General features: G+C 47.4%; 1 protein-coding gene across 6 annotated transcripts in view; it reads left to right on the top strand.

Moving 5' to 3' along the window:
* Window positions 1-26,915, top strand: part of GDPD4 (glycerophosphodiester phosphodiesterase domain containing 4) — a 114,019-nt gene that overhangs the window by 56,104 nt on the left and 31,000 nt on the right. For 5 of the 6 annotated variants that reach the window (XM_033948260.1, XM_033948257.1, XM_033948258.1 and 2 more), the window contains 8 exons: window positions 4,989-5,071; window positions 5,987-6,137; window positions 6,659-6,883; window positions 13,720-13,877; window positions 14,738-14,885; window positions 18,286-18,368; window positions 20,208-20,287; window positions 23,656-24,473. In XM_033948260.1, coding sequence (XP_033804151.1) covers window positions 4,989-5,071; window positions 5,987-6,137; window positions 6,659-6,883; window positions 13,720-13,877; window positions 14,738-14,885; window positions 18,286-18,368; window positions 20,208-20,287; window positions 23,656-23,759 — 1,032 coding nt within the window. In that variant the 3' untranslated portion in view covers window positions 23,760-24,473. Of the gene's footprint in view, window positions 1-4,988; window positions 5,072-5,986; window positions 6,138-6,658; window positions 6,884-13,719; window positions 13,878-14,737; window positions 14,886-18,285; window positions 18,369-20,207; window positions 20,288-23,655; window positions 24,474-26,915 lie in introns of those variants that run through there. The other variant, XM_033948261.1, reaches the window with a different exon arrangement.

Below are 26,915 nucleotides of genomic sequence, written 5' to 3'. Positions count from 1 at the left end.
TGTGACGTGTGGCTTGTTACTAAAAATCACGTTTTTCGTACAGATGGGGGGGGGGGTGCCAAAAAAATGATGGGCCCCGGATGTTACATATGCTAGGTACGCCACTGTATGTAAAGATACCAGAAAGCTGGCGTAGCAAAAACTTCTAAGTTTTGAGTATTTAACCCTCCCACAATCTCACGGGCACTCGTTTCAAGTTTATTGAGATTTTGATTTAAACGCAATATCAAATATTTTCAATGCGTATAACAAAAATAAATTTGGGGAAATAAATAAAACCATTTGAACCAGTGTTCCCGCTAAGCTGCGCTGGCGTGCGCTGGCGCACAAAATATTACATCGCAGCGCACACGTTTCTCGTCACAGCGCACGATCGGAAGAGGCGTACGGCAGATGGCAGGGCGGCGAGAGGAGAATCGGGCGAGTTGGCTCATAACTTGCTGGCGCCCGATATTTTTGGCTCACGGTGAAAAAAGTTTGCTCACAACACCCGCCCGCTTAGAGGGAACACTGAAAGGTCTATAAAATCCTCGAGTGGAGTGAAACAAGTAGACAGACGTGACTTGCTCATTTCTGTGTTATAAATCAATACTTGGTCTGGACCCCACTTACCTAGTTTCCCATTTTAATCTGGCAAGTTCTTTTAGGCCCACACGAAGAATACATCTGTTCACCTACCCGACAATAAAGGCCTGCCACTACAAAAGACTCTTGGACAGAACTCTCGCCTTCCAGGCAGGCAAATGGAAGGATTGGCTGAGTAACGTTATCACGCACTCCTCAATTTTAGAAAATTGATAAAAACGAGTTTGTTCAACCGATTTCTAAACTAAGAATTCCATAGCACTGCAAATTCAACCATTAACCTTAAGAACTTTATAGCTTTCTACTTCTTCCATTATAAGATTGTATAGATGTCTTTGAAGTGTTGACCGCTTCGCTGATTGTCAGCGCCTCGAACTTTTCATGGCTTTGGTGGTATATAAAAATAAAATTATTATTATTATTATTTACTCTTTCAAAAAGCTCAAAGACTATGAGACACTCCATGAAGTTACATAGGGCTCCTTTTACTAAGGTGCGCTAGCGTTTTTAGCGCACGCAGGAAATTACCGCACGATACACCGCGTGCTACACTTCTAGAACTAATGCCAGCTCAATGCTGACATTAAGGTCTAGTGCGCGTGGCAATGTACCATGCGCTATTCTAGAAACATAGACATATGACATGACGGCAGAAAAGGGCCACGGCCCATCTAGTCTGCCCACACTAATGGCCCACCCCTTAACTACCTCCATGAAGAGATCCCACATGCCAATCCCATCTTTTCTTAAAATCTGGCACGCTGCTGGCCTCAATTACCTGTTGTGGAAGATTATTCCAGCGATCAAGCACCCTTTCGGTGAAGAAATATTTTCTGGTGTCGCCATGAAATTTCCCACCCCTGATTTTCAACGGATGCCCTCTTGTTGCCGTGGGTCCTTTAAGGAAAAAGAGATCCTCTTCCACCTCGATACGGCCTGTGACATATTTAAACGTCTCGATCATGTCTTCCCTCTCTCTGCGTTCCTCGAGTGAGTATTCTGTGCGTTAAAGCCTTAACGCGGCTTATTAAAAGGAGCCCATAGTATCAAATAAGAGAAAATATTTTTTCACTCAATATATAGTTAAGGTCTTGAACTCATTGCCAGAGGATGTGGTAAAAGCAGTTAGTGTAGCAGGGTTTAAGAAAGATTTGGACAACTTCCTATAGGAAAAGTCCATACCATTATTAAGATTAGGGTTACCAGCTCCAGAAAAAGAAGGACAGATTGAGACATCTAGGTTTTACTTCCATTAAAAGCAATGCTACTTTATGGGTCTCTTCCGATACCTGGACTGGCCTCTGTTGGAAAGAGGATACTGGACTAGCTGGTCCCTTGGTCTGAGCCACTCTGGCAAATCGTATTTTCTTGTATTTTAAAAATTTTGCTTACAGGCCTGAAGGTACAAAGCACCCATATTCCTGAAGGCATCCCCAGGGTTTCAAAGTCGTCCTCTCTAATATACAGGTCAAATTCAATGATATATACCGTATTTGCCGGCGTATAAGACGACTTTTCAGTACCTTAAAATCCTCCCCAAAGTCGGGGGTCGTCTTATACGCCGGGTACTGTTTACGTGCCGGTCCGCAGAAAATTCCTGCCGGTCCGCACAGGACCGGCGAGATGGACCCGTTAAATTTTCTGCCCCGATGGTGTTTGCAGAAATCTTCTGTTCCTCCCAGCCTCGGGCGATCAAGACAGGCGGTCATTCCCTCTGTGAGTCTCGCCTATGCGGAAACAGGAAGTTGAAACAAAATAGGCGGGACTCAGAGAGGGAAGGTCCCGACGTTTGCAGCCTGTCTTGATTGCTGCCCCTGCTGAGTCGCCGAAGAGGGCCGCGGGGAAAGTGCAGGCAGAGAGAAGATGGTCAGCGTGCGCGGGGAGGTCAGCGTGTCGATTGGGGCCATCAGCAGCGTTTGTGGTGAGTCTGCCCACGTGCAGGATGCGGCGGATAGGGGCCTCCGACTCGTCTTGGGCGGCTGGGCCTGCGGTGCAAAGCTGTTTTTGCCGGCTTGGGGGGGGGGGGGGGGCGCGAATCGGAAGAAGGGGGTAGTCTTATACGGCGAGTATATAACAAAACTCTATATTTTAACTGTAAAAGTTGGGGGGTCGTCTTATACGCCCAGTCGTCTTATACGCCGGCAAATACGGTATATACATTTCTGGGTCGCTCAGATGACAATCTGACAATCTGTTTGAACAATGCCAGAAGCTGCAGCTGTTGTGTTGCCCTTTTGCCTGTTTTAAGATTGTGAAATTGTGTTTTATGTTTTAATTATGAACGTTCTTTTGCGACTCGCACAGAATTGTAGGATGTTGTGAGTAAGAAATTTTTAAATCAATGAAATAAAAATATAGCATCTCGTACCTTAACCGCACAGCCGTTACCAAAAATTGCTCTTATTCTGAGGATACCAAGTGGTTGATGCAAAGTACCTCGGAAAATCATTTCACTTTTCCCAGAGCAATTTTTAGAGAAATTTAACTATTGTTAGAACAGATTAATTCACTTACACCCTCTTTTTTTAAATTCTTTATTGATTTTCCTTATATTAACAGTGCAAAATGCAAATATAACAACATATAATATATCAAGAAAAGCACATACATGAACAACCATTTCCCCCCCACCCATCCTCTCAATGATTCAAATATGTGGTAATTTAATCCCACCCTGGAAGAATATTCTCAGAGGACCCAAATTAAGATCGAAGTATCCCCCTCTCCCTGGATGTGTGTGGAATCAAACAAAAACCAAAGATAACTACAGTGAAGTAACAAAAGATGTCAACGGACCCCCAAACCAGTTTAAACAAACTACTGGGCCCCAATATGTCAGCATTCATTTTTTCATATCTATAGCTGGAGCATAGATTGGCCCACCAAAAAAGGAAAATTTAGGCGATCATGGTATTTCCAGTTCCGAGTTACCATCTGCATTAAGAAAAGACCTTAACGCGGTGTATCGTGCGGTAATTTCCTACGTGTGCTAAAAACGCTAGCGCACCTTAGTCCACGGGGGGGGGGGGGGGGGTTAATATCTGCAAGTCCATGGGGGGGGGGTTAATATCTGCAAGAGGTTTTTAGCACCAGCCGGTGCTCTGCTCCGACGCTCTTAGGAACCCTATGACAGTCAGGAGCAGAGCACTCAGCGCGGTGGCTGGTGCTAAAAACCTCTTGTGCGATTTTGTAAAAAAAGGGGGGGGGTTAGATTGCCCTTCTCTGGGCAGTTAAAAATATATTGGGGGCAGTAGCGCACATATAAGGGCTTCTTTTACTAAGGTGCGTTAGGGCTTTAACGCGCGGAATAGCGCACGCTACATTGCCGTGCGCGCTAGACCTTAACGCCAGCGTTAGTTCTAGAAGCGTAGTGCGCGGTAATTTCCTGCGTGCGCTAAAAACGCTAGTGCACCTTAGTCCACGGGGGGGGGGAGGTGTTAATATCTGCAAGTCCATGGGGGGGGGGGTTAATATCTGCAAGAGGTTTTTAGCACCAGCCGGTGCTCTGCTCCGACGCTCTTAGGAACCCTATGACAGTCAGGAGCAGAGCACTCAGCGCGGTGGCTGGTGCTAAAAACCTCTTGTGCGATTTTGTAAAAAAAAGGGGGGGGGTTAGATTGCCCTTCTCTGGGCAGTTAAAAATATATTGGGGGCAGTAGCGCACATATAAGGGCTTCTTTTACTAAGGTGCGTTAGGGCTTTAACGCGCGGAATAGCGCACGCTACATTGCCGTGCGCGCTAGACCTTAACGCCAGCGTTAGTTCTAGAAGCGTAGCGTGTGGTAATTCCCTGCGTGCGCTAAAAACGCTAGCGCACCTTAGTAAAAGGAGCCCGAAGATTTTTAAAAATTTGTGTTATTTTACCCTTCTCAGCTGCCTGAACAAAGTAGAAGGTGCAAATTTTTTTTGGATATTTTGGACATACTGTATGTGGAATACAGTGATTTTCAAAGTGCGCCATGGGAGAGAGAGAATGATAGCTGGAGAGAGAAGGAGAAAGAATGAGAGGTGGGGGGGGGGTGTATGTCTTGGGGGAGGAAGAGTGAGAGGTTGGAGTATTACCTCCGAGAGAAGACTCCAGGGGCAGAACTGGGGGGTTTGTTGGGAATTAGAGAGGGAGAGATGGAACTGGGGAGGCTGGAGCCCGAGGAAGGAAAACGCAGGCGGGAATTTCAATTTCTTAGGACGGGGAAGTTCTGGCAAGAACGCTGCAAATAAATAATGCAGAGGGTTTTTTTTGCAGAATTTTCAAACCTTTTCTGCAGAGCTGCCCCAGGAGTGAGCCGGGAGACTTTGTATGAAAAACGCGCTCCTTCTCCCCCATATGGGCAGCCAAGATGGGGAGAAAGTCTTGAAACCATTCTGTTCTTGTTTAAAGTCTTTACTTATGTCATTTTGAACAGCTGGCACCGGAAAACACCAAGATGTCATTCGAAAGGACCATTGAACTTGGTGGAGATGGTTTGGAGACAGATGTCACCATTAGGTAAGGCGTAGGTGCTTCCGGTATTTTGGTCATGCTCCCTTTAAACTCTGCTCCTGAACATGCCTACACCCATGTGACATAAGAGTACAGTCAAACCTTGGCTTGCGAGTAACGCGGTTTGCGAGTGTTCTGCAAGACGAGCCAAACGCTCCTGCAAATCTTAACTTCGCAAACCGAGCGCCGTCCCGATAAATGAGCTCTCAGCTCCCGAAGTAAGCCGCCCGCTGCCCCGATACAGGATCGCGTATGCGCGCGTCACGTGTAAGCACGCACATACTACGCTTCTTCACAAATGTATTCTGTTCTTCTCTTGACTATTCAGTGTCTTCCTCACCATCTGTATTCTGTAATTCGCTGACCATCCAGCCCCTTTGATGTAAAATGTTTAAGATTATACTGTAACCTATTTGTAACCTGTAAACACTGATGACTCAGTGACTTCCTACCTGTTCTCACCTTGTAATTCGCTGGTTGTACAGCTCTCTTTCACCTAGAAGTCGCAAGATTATGGCGGTATAGAAAAAATAAAGTTATTATTATTATAACATTGTTGAGCGCTTAATTCGGGAACTGAGAGAGAGCCTGTGAAATCAGTGAGCGACTTGGGGAGGAAAATAGATCATTGAGAAACAGAAGCAGCTCACCAACAGAAGAAGAGACACCCCTGGGCCACCATAGCAAACCTTTTGGGTTGTGGAACGAATCGTCTGAGTTTCCTTTATTGCCTATGGGGAAATTTGCTTTCCTATATGAGTGCTTTGGATTACGAGCATGCTTCTGGAACAAATTATGCTTGTAAACCAAGGTACCCCTGTATATGCCTTTTTTTTAAGTGCACACTTTTGCATATGTAACCCCTGGGGAAGCCTTTGTCATATGACCGACCCCATGTGACTTTGCTGTTCTTTGTTACAGTTTAGATGGAGTCCCCTTCTTAATGCATGACGCCACCTTGCAAAGGACAACTAATGTTCGGGAAGTTTTTCCTAACTGGACCAGTGAAAATGCTGCAATGTTTTCATGGGAGGCACTGGAAAGCCTAAATTCAGGAAAATGGTTTCTTACGGTAAGACAGCTAAACTTCTGTTTGGACTCGGATCGGGGGCCAACGCCAATGAACAAGCCTCCTGGGAAAACCTTCAACCTTACTCTTCCCATCAATTATCCCCCCCCCCCCCTTGAGATTTTGAAAGCTCCATAAACAGACATTGTGGGCTTGATTCTGTATAGGACACTCAGTCTCAGAAGCGGCTTTTGAGAATTGCACTCAGGCATCCTATATAGAATAGCATCTGTCCTCATGGGACAGACGCCTAAGCCCACCTAACACCACGATTCTCTAATTGGCGTCCATGTCACAGGCACCTGTTAGAGAATCAGGTTGCCGCTGAGCTTATCGTGGCAGGGTATCTCTCTGCCATGATAAGTTTAGTGGCAACCCATCACCCCCATCCTGCCAGAACCCAGGAACCCCCCCCCCCCCCGAACATCACCGGCAGGAGGGATGCCCAGTCCCTCCTGCAGGAACCACCCCAATCTCCCTGTAACTGTTGCTTGTATTTACCTGTCAATTCTTTTATTTTCTAGGATAAACCATTTTCAGGCATGAGATCGCTGACCGATGAAGAGCGGAATTTAGCAACGAATCAATCTATTTTTAAACTGACTGATTTTTTGAGACTCGCAAACAACGCAAATAAACCTGTGATATTTGATCTCTACCGTCCTCCAAAGATGCATCCATACAGGGACTCCTGGATTAACAGGACTTTGGAAGTCATCATCAATGAATCTGCCATCAGCTCCAATCTGGTAAGACGTTGGCACTCTTATACTGAACTGGCCTGTGTTAAGTTCCATGAGTGACAAGCGACATGCTGTAGGAATCCATAGAAAAACAGCCAACAAATAAGCTTTTACATAAAAAAGATGGGAGTGAGTGGACTGTCGCTATCTCCACAGCATAGAGAGTTTGCGTAGAAAGACCAAGACAGCAGACGTATATATTATGGATCATTGCTGATGTCACTTTGAGGTCTATATACTAACTTGCAATCAGACTGAGGAATTATGTGCATCATCTGCTGATTTCAATGCAGTGAAGTGGGACTTATATTCCCATGTAATAACCCATCAATATATAATGCAGAAGCATTGACATAGGGCTTAATTTGCATTTATGCATTGATGTAATATGGATTGACCAAGAAAACAGGAGATGCCAACCTCCCAAAACTTGGAAAGCGGAGAACAAACAGCGAAGGAGACACTGGTGTTCAAAAGGTATTGAACACCAGTGCCTCCCTCGCTGTTTTGTTGTCCGTCATAATTTAGCATCATACAGCCTCAACGGGTTAATGGAGGGATGTTGAAAGATAAGTAAGAGTTTTAGTTTCACTGTTCTGCTTTGTAAATGTTATTTTGTTTAAGAACATAAGCAGTGCCTCTGCCGGGTCAGACCAGAGGTCCATCCCGCCCAGCAGTCCGCCCCCGCGGCAGCCCAACAGGTCATGACCTGCCTTAATCACCAGAAAGGGCCCCCTTGCCCCCTAGGTTTCTCATCGAAGTCCTATCTTCCCATCAATGTCCTAACCCTCCAGCCTTGCACCTGCACGACCTGGTGAGCTGTCTATACTTATGCAACACCCCAGCACCTCCCTCAGTACCCCACGATCCCCTTTTCCCTCAGGAATCTGTCCAATCCCTATTTGAATCCCTGTACTGTACTCTGCCGGATCACTTCCTCCGGGAGCGCATTCCATTTGTCCACGACCCTTTAGGTGAAGAAAAACTTCCTTGCATTTGATTTGAACCTATCTCCCTTCAGTTTCTCTGAGTGCCCCCTCGTACCTGTCGTCCCTTTTAGTCTGAAGAACCTGTCCCTGCCCACCCTCTCTATGCCCCTAAGTATTTTGAAGGTCTCTATCATATCCCCCCTGAGCCTCCTCTTTTCCAGAGAGAAGAGCCCCAGTTTATCCAGCCTCTCAGCATATGGGCAGTTTTCCAGCCCTCTTACCAGTTTCGTTGCCCTCCTTTGGACTCTCTCAAGAACTGCCATGTCCTTCTTGAGGTGCGGCGACCAATATTGAACGCAGTATTCCAGATGTGGGCGCACCATCGCTCGATACAGCGGCATGATGACTTCCCGCGTCCTGGTTGATATGCCCCTCTTGATGATGCCCAGCATCCTGTTGGCTTTCTTCGAGGCTGCTGCACACTGTGCGGATGGTTTCATGGATGGATCCACTAGCACACCCAAGTCTCTCTCAAGTCCGGTGTCTTCCAGCAATCTCCCCCCCATTTTATACTCGAACAACGGGTTCTTTTTCCCTATGTGCATGACCTTGCATTTATCTACGTTAAAGCGCATTTGCCATTTGTTTGCCCAGTCCTCCAGCTTATCGAGGTCCCTTTGCAGTTCCTCACACTCCTCCCTGGTCCTAACTCTGGCGCAGAGTTTGGTATCGTCTGCAAATTTTATAACCTCACACTTTGCCTCCGTTTCCAGGTCATTGATAAATATGTTGAAGAGTAGCGGCCCCAGCACCGATCCCTGCGGCACACCGCTCGTGACTCCCCGCCAGTCAGAATATTGGCCCTTTACTCCGACCCTCTGTAGTCTACCTGACAGCCAGTGCTTGATCCATCTGTGTACATCCCCGCCCACCCCGTGGTTCCACAGCTTCCTAAACAGCCTTTCATGTGGCACCTTGTCAAAGGCCTTTTGAAAATCGAGGTAAATGATGTCTATGGGTTCCCCTTTGTCCACCTGACTGCTTATTCCCTCAAAGAAGTACAGAAGGTTTGTCAGGCACGACCTTCCCTTACAGAATCCGTGCTGGCTTGTCCGCAGTAGGCCATTTTTCTCGATGTGCTCGCAAATGCTGTCCTTGATCATTGCTTCCACCATCTTCCCTATAACTGAAGTCAGGCCTGTAGTTCCCGGGGTCATCTCTCGATCCCTTCTTAAAGATAGGTGTGACATTCGCCAGTTTCCAGTCCTCTGGTACCTCTCCAGTTTTCAAGGATAGGTTGCAAACATGCTGGATTGCGCCCGCTATTTCCTGACTTAGTTCCTTTAGAACCCTTGGGTGGATCCCGTCCGGTACCGGTGATTTGCCGCTTTTCAGTCTGTCAATCTGCTTGAGGACATCCTCCTGACTTACCTCTATATGCCCCAATCTTTTGGCCTGCTCCCCACTCATGAGCTCCTCTGAGTCCGGTATATTGGACGTGTCCTCGCTCGTGAAGACCGACGAGAAGAACGTGTTCAACCTCTCAGCTACCTCTTTATCCTCCTTAATCACTCCCTTCCTATCCCCATCGTCCAAGGGCCCCACCTCCTCTCTCACTGGTTGCTTCCCCTTTACGTAACTGAAGAATGCCTTGAAGTTTTTCGCCTCCCTGGCCAGCCTCTCCTCGTATTTCCCTTTTGCTTTTCTAACCTCTCGGTGGCATTCCTTTTGGCATTTCCTGTGCTCATGGTGATTTTCCTCCGTTGGATCCCTCTTCCATTTCCGGAAGGACACTTTCTTGTCACTGATTACCCTCTTTACTTCAGGTGTCATCCAAACCGGGTCTTTTGACCGCTTGTTCTTGCGGCCTTTCCTGAAACTGGGGATGTACAGTTTTTTGCGCTTCCTGCAGTGTGTCCCTGAGAAGGGTCCAGGCGCTCCCTACAGTCTCCATCCTAAAGCCGTTCCTGAGCTTCCTCCCCACCATTTTCCTCATAGCAACATAGTTCCCTTTCCTGAAGTTGAGCGCAGTCGTTGCGGTCCTCCCCACTATGGGTGACCCCCTTTCTAATGTGAATCTGATCACGTTGTGATCACTGTTGCCTAGTGTTCCGCCCACTTCTACCCCTCTTGCAGGCCCCCCTAATCCGTTAAGGATGAGGTCAAGAGTAGCATCCCCTTGCGTCGGTTCCTTGACTAGTTGCTCCATGAAGCAGTCCCTCACAGCTTCTACGAATCCTGCTTCCCTCGTGGAGTTGGAGTGTCCCGTACTCCAGTCTATCCCCGGGTAGTTGAAGTCCCCCATCACTGTTACACTTCCAGTCCTGCATTTCTGTCTCAGTTCTGCTTCCAAGTCTTGTCCTATTGTTTCTGACGCACCAGGCGGGCGATAATACAGCCCCAGCTTTATGTCTGCACTCTTCTTTCCCGGCAATTTGACCCATAGCGATTCTAGCTCCTCTGCCTTTGTTGCCGTATCGATCCCAATCGAGTAGATATAGTCCTTTATATACAGCGCTATGCCTCCCCCCTTCTTGTGGGTCCTGTCCCTCCTGTAGAGCTTGTACCCTGGCAGCGCCACATCCCATTGATTTTCCTCTGTCCACCAGGTTTCTGTAATTCCTATTATATCCAGGTCCTCCCCCTTGGCCATGACTTCCAGTTCACCCATCTTAGCCATGAGGCTTCTTGCATTTGCGTATAAGCACTGTAGGTCCCGGTGTTTGTCCTCTACCTCTGCCTTTACCTGGGCCGCCTTCCCTTGGGTCTCGGGCCGTTTTCCCGCTCCCGGTGCCTCTGCTGTGCCCTCCGCCTTTACCCTCGCAACTCTCTTCCTCCCCATGTCCCCTCCACCCCACCTCCCCGCTTTTCCCCGGGGAGTACCAGCCCCCTCCCGTGCTATCGTCCCCTGGGCCTTGGTTTGTTCCCCCTTGCCTTGTGACTCCCCTTTGCCCTGTGGCTCCACCTTATTGCCTTCTGTTTGCACCCTGGTGCCATCTTGTCCTCCTGAATCCCCTGTTTTTCCCTTTCCCTTAGGCTTCTCCCAGCAAGTTGCTGTTACCTGGTGTTTCCCTCGCTGTCTGATCGCGAGTTCCATCGGACCCCCGTCCTCCTCCCTGCAGTCAGCCCGTTCAGCATCTTTTCTTGATACTGCTGTCCGAAGCGTCATCAGGTCAGCTGTTGGCTTTCTCCCTCTCTATAGTTTAAAGCCTTCTCGATCTCCTTCTTTACGTTGGCTGCTAGTATTCTTGTTCCCGCCGTGCTCAGGTGCAGGCCATCCCGCCTGTAGAGCTTGCTCTTTCCCCAGAAGGACGACCAGTTCCTCACAAAGTGGAAGCCCTCCTCCTTGCACCACCTCCTCAGCCACGCATTCACCTCCTGGAGCTTGGCCTGCCTCCTTGCATCTGCCCTCGGGACCGGCAGGATCTCCGAGAATGCTATCCTCTGTGACCTCCGTTTCAGCTTCCTTCCCAGGACCCTGAACTGGTCTGTTAGCGCAGGCATGTTGAAATTCCTCCGGCTCACATCATTTGTTCCGACGTGGACAATTACTGCTGTCTCCTCCGTTTCGGCTCCGTCCAAGATCCTCTCGATTCTGTTGGCAATGTCCTTTGTCCTGGCCCCAGGGAGACATGTCACCAGCCGGTCCTCTCGACCTCCGGCTACGTGACTGTCCACCTCCCTCAGGATCGAGTCTCCCACAACAATTGCAGTCTTTCCCTTCCTTAAGAGCCTCCTCTGCCTCATGTCCGTGTCCATGGTGAATCTGGGCGCTCCTCCCTCGGGGTCCTTGGCCTCCTCTGCCCTCCTGGCCTCTCCACTGGCCTCTCCACTAGGTCCATCCTCCGGTGGGTCCTGGCTCTTGTCTGATGACACCTGTCTGAGTTGCTGCTGGTTCTGCTCCTCGACCCTCCTGTAGCTCTCCTCGATGAATCTCTCAAGGTCCCTCACCTGATCTTCAATGGAGCTGTTTCTGTCTGGATCCTCAGACGCCTGGCATGGCTCCTCTGAAGCGTGCAGCCCCTCCAGGTCCTGAACCCTGGCCTGCAATCTCGCGACCTCATATTTCAGGCCTTCCAGCTCCCAGCATCGACCGCATATGTACTCCCGCCTTCCCGAGGGGAGGTAGTCGTACATATGGCACCCCATGCAGTATACTGGAAAGCTCTGGTGTATTCCGGCTGCCTCCATTTCTATCTTATCCGCTCCGCTCTCCGGTCTCCCTCAGCTCTCTGCTCTGCTCTTTTGGTCCGTCTATTTGCTCTCCGCTTTCTCGTCTGCCTGTTCTGCTCTCTCCTCTCTGCTCTCTCCTCTGGCTCTCACCACTCTGGTCTCCTCTGATCTGTTGGTGTCCTCACTCCCTCGCTCTCCCTCCGCCTGCTGCTGCTGTTTCCTCTCTCCCTCTGCCTGGTGCTGCTGTGTCCCCTCTCCCACTCTCCGCCTGCTGCTGCTGTGTCCTCTCTCCCTCTGCCTGATGCTGCTGTGTCCCCTCTCCCACTCTCATTCTCCGCCTGCTGCTGCTGTGTCCTCTCTCCCTCTGCCTGCTGCTGCTGTGACCTCTCATCCACACTCACTCTCTGCCTCTGGTTGTGTGCTGACCTTGGTGTAGTGCCCTGGCCCTTCTCAAGGCCCTTCGCAAAGGCACTCTCGCTAAGGCGAGCGCCTTTGCCGCTCGCCTTCGCCGCACGCCGAACTGCCGTGCGCCATTGGCTCCGCCCCTTTTAAGGCGGAGCTCCGAGGTCTGACGTCGGAGGGGTGGGCGGAGCTACCTCTCACCGCTACCCCTCGCTCTGCACTCTCCCTGTGCCCTCCTGGCTCTCCTCCTCTCCTAACCCCTGCCTTCCAAGTCTCTCTCTTGCCTCTCTCCCTCTGTGGCTGCTTGCAGGCAAGCTGGACTGTTCAGCGTTGGCTCCGCCCCTTTTAATGCGGAGCTCCGAGGTCTGACGTCGGAGGGGTGGGCGGAGCTACCTCTCGCCGCTACCCCTCGCTCTGCACTCTCCCTGTGCCCTCCTGGCTCTCCTCCTCTCCTAACCCCTGCCTTCCAAGTCTCTCTCTTGCCTCTCTCCCTCTGTGGCTGCTTGTACTTATGGTTTGTCATTATATTATATAAGTTACTTTGTCTTTTCGACTGTAAGCGGTTTATAAATCTTTTTTATGTATAACAATTTTATTGAAAGAATCAAATAATCAGTACTATAGGATAATTCAAAAATACATTCAATACAATAATAATCACAATAATATTTCATACAAATTTAAATCATTCTTTCAAATTTAATTTCCATATGAATTAATTCAATCTTATCTACACCCCCCCTTAATTCCTTCCCCTACGCACTATCTTCCCCTAAATGAAATCCCTCACCCTGGATGAAAGTTGACAAAAATACAGAATTAAAATAAAAAACTGGAATGTAATTAGTAAACCTAATTTTCATAATAAATCATTGATAACCATACTTCGTATTTTTGGTGAAAGATTCTTGAATATAAGGATCCCAAACCTCCATAAATCTTTTTTAAATAAATAAATATATCTTTCTCACTCAGAGTGTACCATAAGAGCATCCCCTAATTAGTTCGTACTCAAGAGACTTCTACAAAGCTCTAATAGTTCAAATAATCAACAATATAATTGTGGTCACTGCCCAAATATTCCAGACAGACCCAGCTAGCATTTCTAGCTATCATTCAATTTGCAGTCGGCCAGATGGACCCAAATATTCTCTATTTCCATCATTGCAGCCTAATTTAAATAACAATTGATGTTGGCACAGCCTAAACATTTGGCTTCCTAGGTCCTTCTGCCAGACTGGCCCAGCACCTGCTCTTGCCCAACTGTTCTACTGGGGCCTGGGTAACAATTAGTTAATGCGATGTCATTAAGCTAGCCGCTGTTTGTTGTTCACGCAGATTCTGTGGCTGCCGAATGACATGAGGTCCCTTGTTCACTCTGTAGCTCCAGGATTTCAGCAGACGCTGGGTATGAAGGCACCAGTGGAAGAACTTTTAAAGAACCATATTGTGAACCTGAATCTGCCCTATAGTGAAATGTCCAGTGACGACATCAGGTAAAGAATGACAGAGTCAAACAATCGTAGCTCAGAAACGGTCCTCCTCCCGTATGCCTAACGTGACCATACGCCCCGTTTTTAGGTAGCCTATCCTGTTGTCCCCAAGCACAGCTTCGGGACGCGGAAGTGTCCCATTTTCAGAGAGAGCAACCCGCTGTAACAATTATTGTAAAAGGCGCTGTGCTTAGGGACAACGGGATGCGATTTTACAAGCCTTCCCCCCCTCCCTCCAACGTCAATTCTGAACAGAAAATCCCAATGTGTTTCCTGTTTAAAAACGGCTGTGAGATGAGCGTTTTTTGGTTGTTGTAAGCAGGACGACCCATTTCTAATTAAGATGTTCTTTCGAAAATGCCCCTCTGTTACCTTTCAGATCAGTGCATAAAGATAGGTCTATGTACTGGTGCGCTCCAGAAATCTGGTCGCTTGTGATTCAGCAGGGAACACCGAATTCCACTGCAAGGGGTTCTGTAGACGTTATTTATTTCTTTTTCTATACGGTTCTCTCAGGGGAGCTCAGAACGCTTTACATGAATTTATTCAGGTACTCAAGCATTTTTCCCTATCTGTCCCAATGGTCTCACAATCTGCCTAATGGGAAATGGGGGGGATTAAGTGACTTGCCCAGGGTCACAAGAAGCAGCGTGGGTTTGAACCCACAACCTGAGGGTGCTGAGGCTGTAGCTTTAAACACTGCGCCACACAAAAGTTCACAAGCTCAAGAAATTCTTCGTAGCAGAGTACAGTTTACCTGGGTTCCACACAGCCATATTTATCAAATGTATTGTTGGCAGATACAATATATTTCCTATCGATTTGGATTAATAACCTGGTTTTTCAATTTTTTCGCCCCCCAGAAAATTTGCTCGTGTTAACATCTCCACCAACCTGTATGTGATCAGTGAACCTTGGTTGTTCTCCTTGGCTTGGTGTTCAGGGGCTCAGTCTGTTACTACCAACTCAATGCACATCCTGAAGAAACTAAACCAGCCATTGTTCCTCATGGTGAGTGAAGTGATACGTTCTTTCAACATTCAGGGCCCCTTTTACAAAGCCACAGTAGTGCTCCCATGGCAAATACACTGAACTTCCTACATAAGAATAGCCTTATTGGGTCAGACCAATGGTCCATCAAGCCCAGTAGCCTGTTCTCACGGTGGCCAATCCAGGTCCCTAGTACCTGGCCCAAACCCAAGGAGTAGCAACATTCCAGCATCTCAAAGAATATCAAGATTCCAGAACATCAATGAGAGCAACATTCCAGAGCTGAGATTGTGATGTCATAATGCCTCATTCCACAGTGCCTCAGAGCCAACCTCAGCAGTGATGTTACAATGCCTTGATTGTCCTATATTTGGCTCGCAAAAGAACATAAGAGCTGCCATACTGGGTCAGACCAATGGTCCATCAAGCCCAGTAGCCCGTTCTCACGGTGGCCAATCCAGGTTTCTAGTACCCGGCCAAAACCCAAGGAGTAGCAACATTCCATTCAGAATCCTAAAGCATAGCAAGATTATGGCATCCAAAAGAGTAACAAAAGATTCTGGAACCCCAATGAGAGCAACATTCCAGAGCTGAGATTGTGATGTCATAATGCCTCATTCCACATTGCCTCAGAGCCAACTTCAGCAGTGATGTTACAATGGCTTGATTGTCCTATACTCGGCTCACAAAAGAACATGAGAGCTGCCATACTGGGTCAGACCAATGGTCCATCAAGCCCAGTAGCCTATTCTCACGGTGGCTAATCCATGTCACTAGTACCTGGCCAAAATCCAAAGAGTAGCAACATTCCATGCTACCGATCCAGGGCAAGCAGTGGCTTCCCCCATTTTTTTCTCATTAACAGACTATGGGCTTTTCCTCCAGGAAATAGTCCTATGGGCTTTGGTGCATTTCCCGCAGTAGAGTCGCTACTGCGGCTTTGTAAAAGGGGCCCTGAGAGAGAGAGAGATTTATTTCATTCTGCACATGCCCCCTCTTAACTCTGTTGGGTGATTTGCTATTTACTGAAAATCCAAAAGTGAACCAGTCCACCATGCACCCATAACATATAGAAAGGATGGTTCATAGACAGTAACGCGGAAGACAAAGGCGCGCGCCAACAACTGAGTGCAAGACGGAGGCGCGCGCTGAAGAAAAAGACTGTTTTTAGGGGCTGCGACGGGGGGTTTTGTTGGGGAGCCCCCTCCACTTTACTTAATACATATCGCGGTGGCGTTGTGGGGAGTTTGGGGGGTTGTAACCCCCCACATTTTAGTGAAAACGTAACTTTTCCCTAAAAACAGGGAAAAAGTTAAGTGTTCAGTAAAATGTGGGGGGTTACAACCCTCCAAACCCCCACAACGCCCCCACAATGCGGCGCGATCTGTATTAAGTAAAGTGGGGGGGTTCCCCCACACCCCCCCCGTCGTAGCCCCTAAAAACAGTCTTTTTCTTCGGCGCACGCCTCCGCGCTGCGCTCAGTTGTCTGCTCGCGCCTTTGTCCCGGCGCGCTTTTGACCTGACACTGAAAGGACTGAATGAGAATTAAACATCTTTTGAATTTAAAAAGTGGACAGTTTTCCTAATTTAACAGCAAGTGAAGAAAAAAATAACTCAGACCATCTTTACACTTCCTCACAGATAAAGGAGTGACTCTTCATACCAGCAGAAACCTAAAAATCCCCTCCACTGTCAAGATCTTCATCTCAATGCTCAAAATCCTTTCTATGTGTTGACTATGCTATTGTATCTTTGGCATTTAATATTCCTTTGGCGTCACAAACAGTTCAGTTAATGTCTCTCATGTATTAAACTCACTCCAATTGTTTCTTCTTCTGGTAAGCTCTTCTATTGCCCAAAGCTTCCAATGATAATAATCCAACATGGAGGGATAAATCCTCAACTAGGGTTACCAGATGGCTTTAGAAAAAGGAGGACGGATTGAGACATCCTGGTTTCCCTTCCATTTACAAGTTCAATTATGGGGTGGGAGGGAGGGTATTTTTATTGTTACATGTTGTATAAGTATTGATTATATGATAGATAAGGGTGGGGACGGGGGGAGATAAGAGAATATTATATGTATCATTGTTGATTATTAAGTGATATATTTATGGTTATTTGTATGGATATGTTATCACATTTATTATAAGTTTAAAAATGAATAAAGATTAAAAAAAAATAAATAAAAAAGCTATGGAAGTAAGTAGAACAGATAGAGACAGCTGGGTCTTAGGTCCATGAATGCAATGGAAGAAAAAACTGGATGTCTCAATCCGTGTCCTCCTTTTTCTGGAGCCATATGGTAGGGTTACAAGATGTCCGGATTTCCCTGGCCATGTCCTCCTTTCGAGGACATGTCTGGGGGTCCGGACGGCTTTTCAAAACCTGGCACTTTTTCCGGGTTTTGGAAAGCTTTCCTTCGGGCAGGAGAGCATGCGCGGATATGATGCGATGACACCGCGTACGCGTGTGCCTGCCGTCATTGCGTGGCATCCGCACCTGCTCAATGAGAGCAGGCAGCGGGGGGTGGCGCTGGGGCGGGATTGGGGTGGGCCCGGGGCATGGATGGATGGATCTGGGTGAGTCTAGGGGGGGGGGTCGGGATTTTCCTGGTAACCCTACCATATGGTAACACTAGGGAGTGGGGAAAACGTTAGGAGCGTTTTGCTGATTTTCAGCATTAGGTTCATAAATCTAGACCTCAATTTGTAAGCAGAAGTTTTAAGCACCTAAATTGAGCCTTTTACTACAGGCTGGTGAGGTAAATGCTCCAACGCTCATAGGAATTAGAGAATGACACGGTGACAAAATTCATCACCGTTCCCGTCCCCGCGGATAACTGCGGGAAATAATCCCTTGTCATTTTCTAGTGTCTATTTCAACCTCGGTCCTTCTTCAGAGCAAAGCTTGTGGGTCATTGGTTGTGGCCATTCATACTCTGATTCTTATGGGAGCCAAGGATAATGAAGCCATTGTGACATCACTGATGTGATTGGCTCTTAGGCACTGGTGGAATGAGGCGTTATGACATCACAATATCTGCTCTGGATACCAGAGACTGTCATTCTGTAGTGTCTGCATTCTTCAAAGCAAAGCTTGCGGGTCAGTGGTTGTGGCCATTCATACTCTGATTCTTCCCTCTCTCCTTAAAGAATGACATGAAGATGGTTTGGCGTGGTTATCCGCGGGGACAGGAACGGTGATGAATTTTGTCACCGTGTCATTCTCTAATAGGAATTGAATGAATTAGAACATTTACCTCGCCGGTCCGCAGTAAAAGCCTGTACTACTGCTTGATAAAAGGAGCCCTTAGGGTCCTAGATTTGGCTAAAAAGAAGTCACAAATTTAGGAGCTCGGCTTTTTTCGAATATTGGGCCCTGAATTTTGTAATAATGACTTCTTTTCTTCTTCCTCTAGACACCAAGTAGATATAACTTAATGTGGATTCTAACGGATGTGGTATCTTCCCTTCTGATCACACTTGTGTTTGTGCTCCATTGGTGAGTATGATTTCACAAAGATCAACATGTTATCAACTGTGAAAGAAAGATCAGATCGCCACGTGGAGGGCACTTCAATAAAGGGATAGCGGACTGCCCCCTCCCCCCATACTATGCCACTGCACAAGAAACATTTGTATGCTAATCTATCGTATGCATGGTTATTGTAGGTATCCTGAAAACCTGATCAGCCAAGAGTGTCCCAAGGCCTGGGTTGAAAATGACTGTGTATCAGCTGCAGCCGTTGAGCATTATCATTTAAAGAAGAGAGTATATGTTATCAGTGGCCTAGTGAGAGAAGTTTGTGCCCTGGGTGGAGATACCTGGCATAACCACACCATTTGCCACCCCAGCAGTGGAGGGGGGAGGGGGCGAGGGGGAAGAGGAGTCTCTTAAATACATCATGCACCCCCCCCCCCTTCTTACATCTTCAAGTTTTTGCTGACAGTGAGCAGAATCTCCTACCAGCTGCTTGTACCGGCTGAGCCTTCTATCTGAGGTCACTTCCTGGTTCTGCAAACAGGATGTGATGTCAAGAGGGAGAGCTGAGGCTGGTGTAAGCAGCTGGTAGAAAATCTTTGCTTGCTGCCAGCAAAGATTAAGAGAGCCTACCATCGCCGTGGGGGGGGGGGGGGGGAGAGGTTGAGGAGAGGTGCCAGAGCCCCTGACAGAATTATTAGTGAAACGGTGTGGTGGCCATGTTAGTCCACTTTTACTACTATTACTATTACTATGAATTATTTCTATAGCGCTACCAAACTTACGCAGTGCTGTACAAAGAAGACAGTCCCTGCTTGAAAGAGCTTAGAATTTAAACAGACAAGACAAACAGGATGTCATGGATACAGTTAAGGGGAAGTGTTAATCGGCTGGCTGGGTTGGAGGGCAGTGTAATATGTCAAAATAAAACAAAAACATGAAAAAAAATACCTTTTTTATTGTAGATTATGATTAGCTTTGGAAGGTAACCCCTTCTTCCTCAGATCAGTATTTCTGATCTGAGGTAGAAGGAGTTACCGTATTTTTCGCTCCATAAGACGCACTTTTTTCCCCCAAAAAATATGGTGGCAATAAGGGTGCATCTTATTGAGCGAATACCGCATTTTTTTGCCTGTGAAAAGGCAGGAGAGGGCAGCTGGAGCGCCGGCGTGCGAAGAAAATCACTCATGGTCTACTCCGACTGCCTCTTCCTGTAGTAAAGTCGGGCTACACCAATCAGGAGCTGCTTTGACACACAGCTCCTGATTGGTGTAACCCGACTTTACTACAGGAAGAGGCGGTCGGAGCAGACCGCAAATGAGCGAGTCCACGATTCGCAAACCACGAATTCATGGGGGAATACTGTAAACCATTATTACAGTTGACCTGGGGAAAGCCACTGCTTATCCTTTTGTGGACCCACCCAAAAATTAATGCCGGGTTTTGAAAAGCCGTCTGGACCGCCGGACAAGTCCTTAAAAGGAGGACATGTCCGGGAGAATCCGCACGTCTGGTAACCCTATGCCTGCGCCCTCACCAAGAGGGCGCCTGGGGCGGTTTGTACCCCCTCTCCCCTGCATGACCGATACTTGTGATCTGGATTGTCTATGACTGGAGACAGGATGCTGGGCTGGATGGCCACAGAAAGATCAGTGAGTGCTGCCATGATCCCAATTCACACAACCGCAGAGAGGGCGTGACCTCTGAGCGGGACAGGATAGTGACATCCTGTGGAGCATCTGTGGGTCATTATTACAGCTGTGGGTAAACAAGGTTGTGACCCACAGTTTGGGAAGCTCTGGCCCTGTCCTAGTTTGGCAGTTTTTATCTCCTCGTGCTCTTTGCTTGTCTCATTTTCAGGTGGAGAGAAAGGGGTCTGCCCTGTTGTTCTGATAATAACATACTGCTTGAGAACACGATATACAATGCATTTGGAACAGGTAGGTGTAGAAAGGTATATCTGCCGTCATCTACTATGTTACTATGTAAAGAACAGTGGAAAAGTTATGCTCTTATCATTTTTTGCTTTGCAATTTTCTCTAATAAACATGTTTGTTAGGGGTAGGGTTACCGGTACACGGACGAAAGCGCCCCATCAATCGCGCCCTATCACATTACAATGGTGCCCCGTCAATTGCGTTTAATCCTTATCTAAATCTTACCCTAACACTGGATACCAAGTGAATATTTTAAGTGTAGTGGGGGGAAGGGTATTAACGTAGAACAAAATCTTTTCCAGAGAAAGGACAATGGTACAACCAGAGGACATAATATGAGGTTGAGGGGTGGTAGATTCAAAGGCAATGTTAGGAAATTCTACTTTACGGAGAGGGTGGTGGATGCCTGGAATGCGCTCCCGAGAGAGGTGGTGGAGAGGAAAACGGTGACTGAGTTCAAAGAAGCGTGGGATGAACACAGAGGATCTAGAATCAGAAAATAATATTAAATATTGAACTAAGGCCAGTACTGGGCAGACTTGCACGGTCTGTGTCTGTGTATGGCCGTTTGGTGGAGGATGGGCAGGGGAGGGCTTCAATGGCTGGGAGGGTGTAGATGGGCTGGAGTAAGTCTTAACAGAGATTTCGGCAGTTGGAACCCAAGCACAGTACCGGGTAAAGCTTTGGATTCTTGCCCAGAAATAGCTAAGAAAAAACTTAAAAAATTTAAATTGAATCAGGTTGGGCAGACTGGATGGACCATGCTCAGAGGCACTCCAGATGCAACCGGAGCTCATCGGGGCTTTCCAAAACCTGGACAAATGCCGGGTTTTGGAAAGTCTGTCTGGGAGCCTAGGCAGTCCTTTAAAAAAAAAAAAAAAAAAAAGACATGTCCGGGTTTTGCTGGACATCTGATAACTCTACTTAGGGGGCTGGGGTGTGATTTATCTTCCAGTGTACTCCGACATATCTCCGACAGCTGCATTGGCTGCCAATTGTGTTCCGAATTCAGTATAAAGCAATCATGTTATGTCATCAATTTCTATAGGGTACGATGCCTGAAATTTTTAAGTAAATAAATAAGTAATTGGCTTAACTGAATAATTTCCTACAGGGAGATTGTTTTAGCTTGAAAAAATATAACAATAAATCAATCTATGAAAAAAATAATCTTAAAGAAAATGATCTTAAGAAAAATAAATTTGAGAGGGTAAAACAATCTCCCTGTAGGAAATTATTCAGTTAAGCCAATTATTTATTTATTTATAGACGTTTGGACTTATTGGCAACTGATTAGTCCAGAGGGTTAGTTTCTTTTGTGCTTATATCGGTTGAAATTTTTAAGAACATGACGTCTCGTTGCCAACCACAAAGAGCCTTAAGTTCTGTAGGTACAGCATTGTTGAAAACAAAGGCCAACCCCAAACATGTAAATACGAATGCCATGTCTTTTACGTGTGCAGGAGTCAAGTTATGGAATGGCCTCGTTGGCCAGATTAGACAATGTGGAGAGAGGAATCCCTTTAGGAAAATGTTGAAGATCCAACTCTTTATTGATGCATTTTTTTGAGCAAATGATTTTCTATTAGGCTGAATATGTATGTTTTGATGGTATTGATGCAATTTCTAGGCAATTGATTTTATGTTAGACTAAATATGTCCGTTTTATCTTTTTATTTTTGTATGGATTTTTAACTTTTTATGTATGTAACCCCTTGTAAACCGTTTTGGATAAAAACGGTATAGAAATTTTAAAATAAATCAGTAAATAAGTATTGGAAATAGTAAAAGAAATATGAACATTTTTTTTCTGGACCAGACCTCTTAAAGATGCAGGTGATTTATGTTGCATGACAGAAAATATCTGGAGCCCTGCCCCGCACAAACCTCATCTCTTCAGGGCCCTCTAGATGAAGCCCCGAGCTCAATGGGTTTCATAACCCAAAGTGCTGGGTTTTGGGGAAACCCGTCCAGACACCTGGACAGTCCTATAAAAAGAGGACATGTCCCAGTAAATCCAGACATCTGGTAATTTTAGTGTCCGCATGATTGTAATGGCAGGTAGGGAGCTTGGAGGAAAGGGGGGACGGGACCTTCTTTATTTTCTGCCTTGGGCACCAGAAGGTCCAACACCGGCCCTGGCTGCACCTGGAGGGCTGGAACGTGCGCGAATGTGTTCAACATCATCCACGCATGCTTAGCGGCAGGGCCGGATTTAGATGAAAAGAGGCCCTAGGCTATTCCACTTCTGAGGACCTTTCACCTCCCATTTTTAAGTTTGTAAACTACATGAGAGATAATAAAATACATCATTACTGTGATATATATCAATATATTAAATGAAACATGTTGTTATTGGTACTAACCTTTATAAAAAATGTGACACGGATAATAAATAAAAAAACGTCGAGAACACTTATTTGGACATTTATTCTCAGCACCATATATAGTACTTGTAACAATAACTAATCAAACATAACACACAACATTGCCCCTTCCTATGTCCATAGTGCCCCAAGTGCGTCCTTCCTCATCTCACCCCCCCTCCGATGCCCGCCTGCCTCCCATCCCCCTTCCATTGAACACACCCCCATGCCATCCTGCTTGCCTGCCTTCCATTAAACCCCCCCTACGATGTCAGCCTGCCTGCCTCCCATCCCCCTTCCACTGAAACCCCCCATCCCACCCACCCACCCCCCGATGCCAGTCTGGGCCGCCCTGTCCTGACGGATCCACGTTTTGCCTCTCTCCCCGCGGGGCTGGGCTTTGCCCAGCTGTTTCCTGACTGACGTCTTTCCCTCCCCGATCCTCCTCCCAGGGCGAGAAAAAGAAAGGGAGAAGCCGAGTCGGCGCCCCGTTGCGGCCGGAGCCGGTTCCGATTCCGAAGCGTAGAACTTCTCCTTATTTTCGGTTCAGTGTTTTAGTGTTCACTGTTTTTAGAATAGTGTAATTTTAATTTTGCTAATAATTTGAATAACTTGATCTTGAGGCCCTAGGCTGAAGCCTAGATAGCCTAAAGGAAAATCCGGCCCTGCTTAGCGGCCCTCCAAATGCAGCCGGAGCTCATCGGGGATTTCTAAAACCTGGACAAGTTTTGGAAAGTCCATCCGGGAGCCTGGACAGTCCTATAAAATGTCTGGTAACCCTAGCTGTACGAGTCAAGGTCTTCTGGGGTTCTTTGCTATTTGTGTTATTGAGTAGGGGGTGAGGGTTGGTTTAGAGTAGGGTAGGGAGGCGGGGTTTGTTGGAGATATTGATGTTTTCCTGTTGTTCTTTATAGTTCAATATGTCCTTTGTAATATTGGGAACTTTCAGTAAGAATTGTTTAAACATAAATTATCCTGCGATACGTTTCCCTCTTCTCTTTTCAGAACTTGATATGTCGGTCTCCGAAGACAGTGAGGCCAGAAGCCTGCCTATCACACCCAACTTTTCATGTAATGACGAAACTCTTAAATCCGTTACAAACACATAAGTGTGAAGAGCAATGCAGTGACGTTTCGGTAAACGTGCTGAACCTTAAGAGGTGCCCAGTGGGACCAGCATCGCTCCTTCCACCTGCACAAGAACAATACGTGAAGCTTGGCAGCCGCTACACAGCACTTTACACCTTCACAAAATCAAGAGTGGCTCATTGATTTCAACGCCATACCTCCCACTCCATCATGACAAGAGGGGCTTTGCGAGCTCAACGTAACATCTCTCACTCCAACTCAAAACAACCCAAATTAACAGTTTCCACCCCCAGTGGAGACAATGAGACATGTTGACCCAACGAAACACTTTGCATCCCGACAAAAACATCACCTATAGTCTTCTGTAATCCTCATTCCCCTTGTTCCCAACATCATCATCCTCTCCCTCTCTCTCTCTCTTACCCCTTGCACTTCCCTTCCATTTTGTCTCCCATCCCTTCATTCACACTCCCTTAAGTGCTGTGCATTTACCTTCTCTCTCTTTTCCCCGATGCCCTCTCCTCAACTCCTATTGCCATTCCCCCTCTTTCTATCCTGAGCCTACCTCAGGTCCCGCCTATGAGAGGTGGCTTCTGGGGCAGGCTGATGGCAGCGGGCTTATCTTGTGACTGCTGATGACTGCCTGAAAATTGGGCCTGGGCCTGGGAAGGAGGTAGGTGGGGGAGTTGGAAGCCAGAGCAGTTGTGAGAGGAAGCAGCGTCGGAGGGGGGAGAAGAGGGAAGGGGGCTGGAGACAGCATGAAGAAAGGGAGGGGGCTGGAGAAATAGCATGGATGGATGGAGGGAGGAGGGCTGGAGAAGCATGGAAAGGAGAGAGTGCTGGAGAAAAGCATGGAGCAGTGTAGTGGTGGATGGGAGACGAGAGACAAACAGCAAGAGAGGAGGTTGGAAGGAGAGAGAAGGGAACCCATAGGGGTGAGAGTGGGGGTTGGAAGGGGGAGAGAGAGCGAGAAGCACCTGTGGGGGAGGATGGTTGGAGGAAAGTAGAGAGAGAGAAGCACTAAAAGGGTACAGAGGATGGGAAAGGGGACCAAGGATAATGGATGGAATGTGGGTGGGGGGTCATGTTCTTCACAAATATGGCAACCCTACCCAATCGCATCCCACACTCATCTCTGTGCTCCACTTCCCTCATCCCGTTCCTCTTTTCCCCCTCTTGCTTCTTAAATTCCTCCCTTTCTTTGCCTCCTAGCTGAGCAGGCCAAAAAAAGGCATTGAACGTAATCGGTCCCTTCTCATCCTATCTTCACGACAATGATGACCCTTCTCCCTGCAATGGCCATGTGGAGATGCTGAGGCAGCAGGTGGCAGTGGAAGGTCTGTACCACCTCCAGTACTGCAGGGAGTGGGCTGCCTAGGGCTGCCAACTTTTTCAAAGACAAAAAGCCATCATCACCTTCTGTGCCCCGTCCCACCCCCAACAGATAACTGCAGTGAGGGCAGCAGTGCAGGATTCAGCACCTGAAGGCCTCACTGAGGGCTGGAGGAAGTACAAGGGGTCATAGTCTTCAGCCCCCGCTGAGTCACGTTCTTCTCTAGACATATACCATTCCACCTGATTGTACTGAGGCCAAACTCTTCATCCACAGATCTCCCTCCCCCTCCCTCAGCAATAGGTAGAGAGCGTGCGGTGGTTACAGCTGCAGCCTCAGCACCCTGAGGTTGTGAGTTCAAATCCCATGCTGCTTCTTGTGACCCTGGGCAAGTCACTTAATCCCTCATACCCCCAGATGCATTAGGTAGAGTGTGAGCCCACTGGGACAGACAGGGAAAATTGCAATGCTTGACTACTTGAATGTAAAAACATTTAGGTTATAAGTGGGAAATAAATACCCATAAATTTTACCATAGAAAGAAATTTCTGCTTCTAAAGTAATTCACTAACAGCAATATAGACCCTTTCAGTAACTGTCTCCCTTTCCTTTTCCTTTCTCTTATGTATCCGAGTCTGTCTGTTTTGTCAGTTTGTTTTTAACCCCTTTTAAAGCAGTATAATGAACTCTAGATCTATCTTATATTTTACTGTTACTCGCTTAGTATGTAATAAGCGATTTATCAAATTTAAATAAACTTGAAACTTCAGTACCTCACATAGGGGTCCTTTTACTAAGGCGAGCTAATGATTTTATTCTATGGGTGCATTAGCATTTAGCATGCACTAATCGTTAGCATGCGCTAAATTGGTTAGCACGCTTTCGTGAAAGGACCCCATAATGTGAAGCAATGCAAACCTCTACAGAAAAGTCAAATCTATCACGACAACTCTATCCTCTAAAGCAGCGTATCGCAAACTGTGTGCCTCCTGAGATTTCAGGTGTGCCACGACACATGGGGGAGGGGGAGTCTCGTCTACGCCGACTGACTGCCCACAGGGCATGCCTTTCACGCAGATGACTCTCCTTTTAGCCGGCTTCTCTCCTCCTCTCCCTGCACCTCCCGGATCCCTCCACCGAAGCGGGTGGCGGCCAGATGGGCCTCCGTGCATGCGCGGACGTCGACACGATGATGTCACGCATGCAGGTGCTGTCATTGCATGGACATCCGCGCACTTCCGGGTGCCTTCCGGCCAGGGCACTGGATTTAATGTGCCGCCGGCCAGAAATTTTGCGAGACCCTACCTTTGATATTACTGGGGGTGGGGCAACCAGGGCAATTAGCCACGATCCCAAGGCCAGAGAGGGCAATAAGGCCACCTGAACCAGCCTCATATTCACAAACGTCGGTCCTGGGCCCCAGCCCTGTCTAACACCAGCTTGTCAATCAGAAATCCCATGTCCCTTTCCTGAGACCTCCCAGGAAAGGGACTTGTGAGTTCTGATCGACAAATCGATGAAGCCGTCCATACAATGTGCGGCGGCAGCAAAAAGGGCAAACAGAATGCTAGGAATGATAAAGAAGGGGATCACAAACAGATCAGAGAAGGTTATCATGCCGCTGTACCGGGCCATGGTACGCCCTCACATGGAGTACTGCGTCCAGCATTGGTCGCCGTACATGAAGAAGGACACGGTAGTACTCAAAAGGGTCCAGAGAAGGGCGACTAAGATGGTTAAGGGGCTGGAGGAGTTGCCGTACAGCGAAAGATTAGAGAAACTGGGCCTCTTCTCCCTTGAAAAGAGGAGATTGAGAGGGGATATGATTGAAACATTCAAGGTA

Source organism: Geotrypetes seraphini, chromosome 6, assembly GCF_902459505.1.
Source record: "Geotrypetes seraphini chromosome 6, aGeoSer1.1, whole genome shotgun sequence".
NCBI classification, from domain to species: domain Eukaryota; kingdom Metazoa; phylum Chordata; class Amphibia; order Gymnophiona; family Dermophiidae; genus Geotrypetes; species Geotrypetes seraphini.
This window is presented reverse-complemented; position numbering and strand designations above follow the sequence as displayed.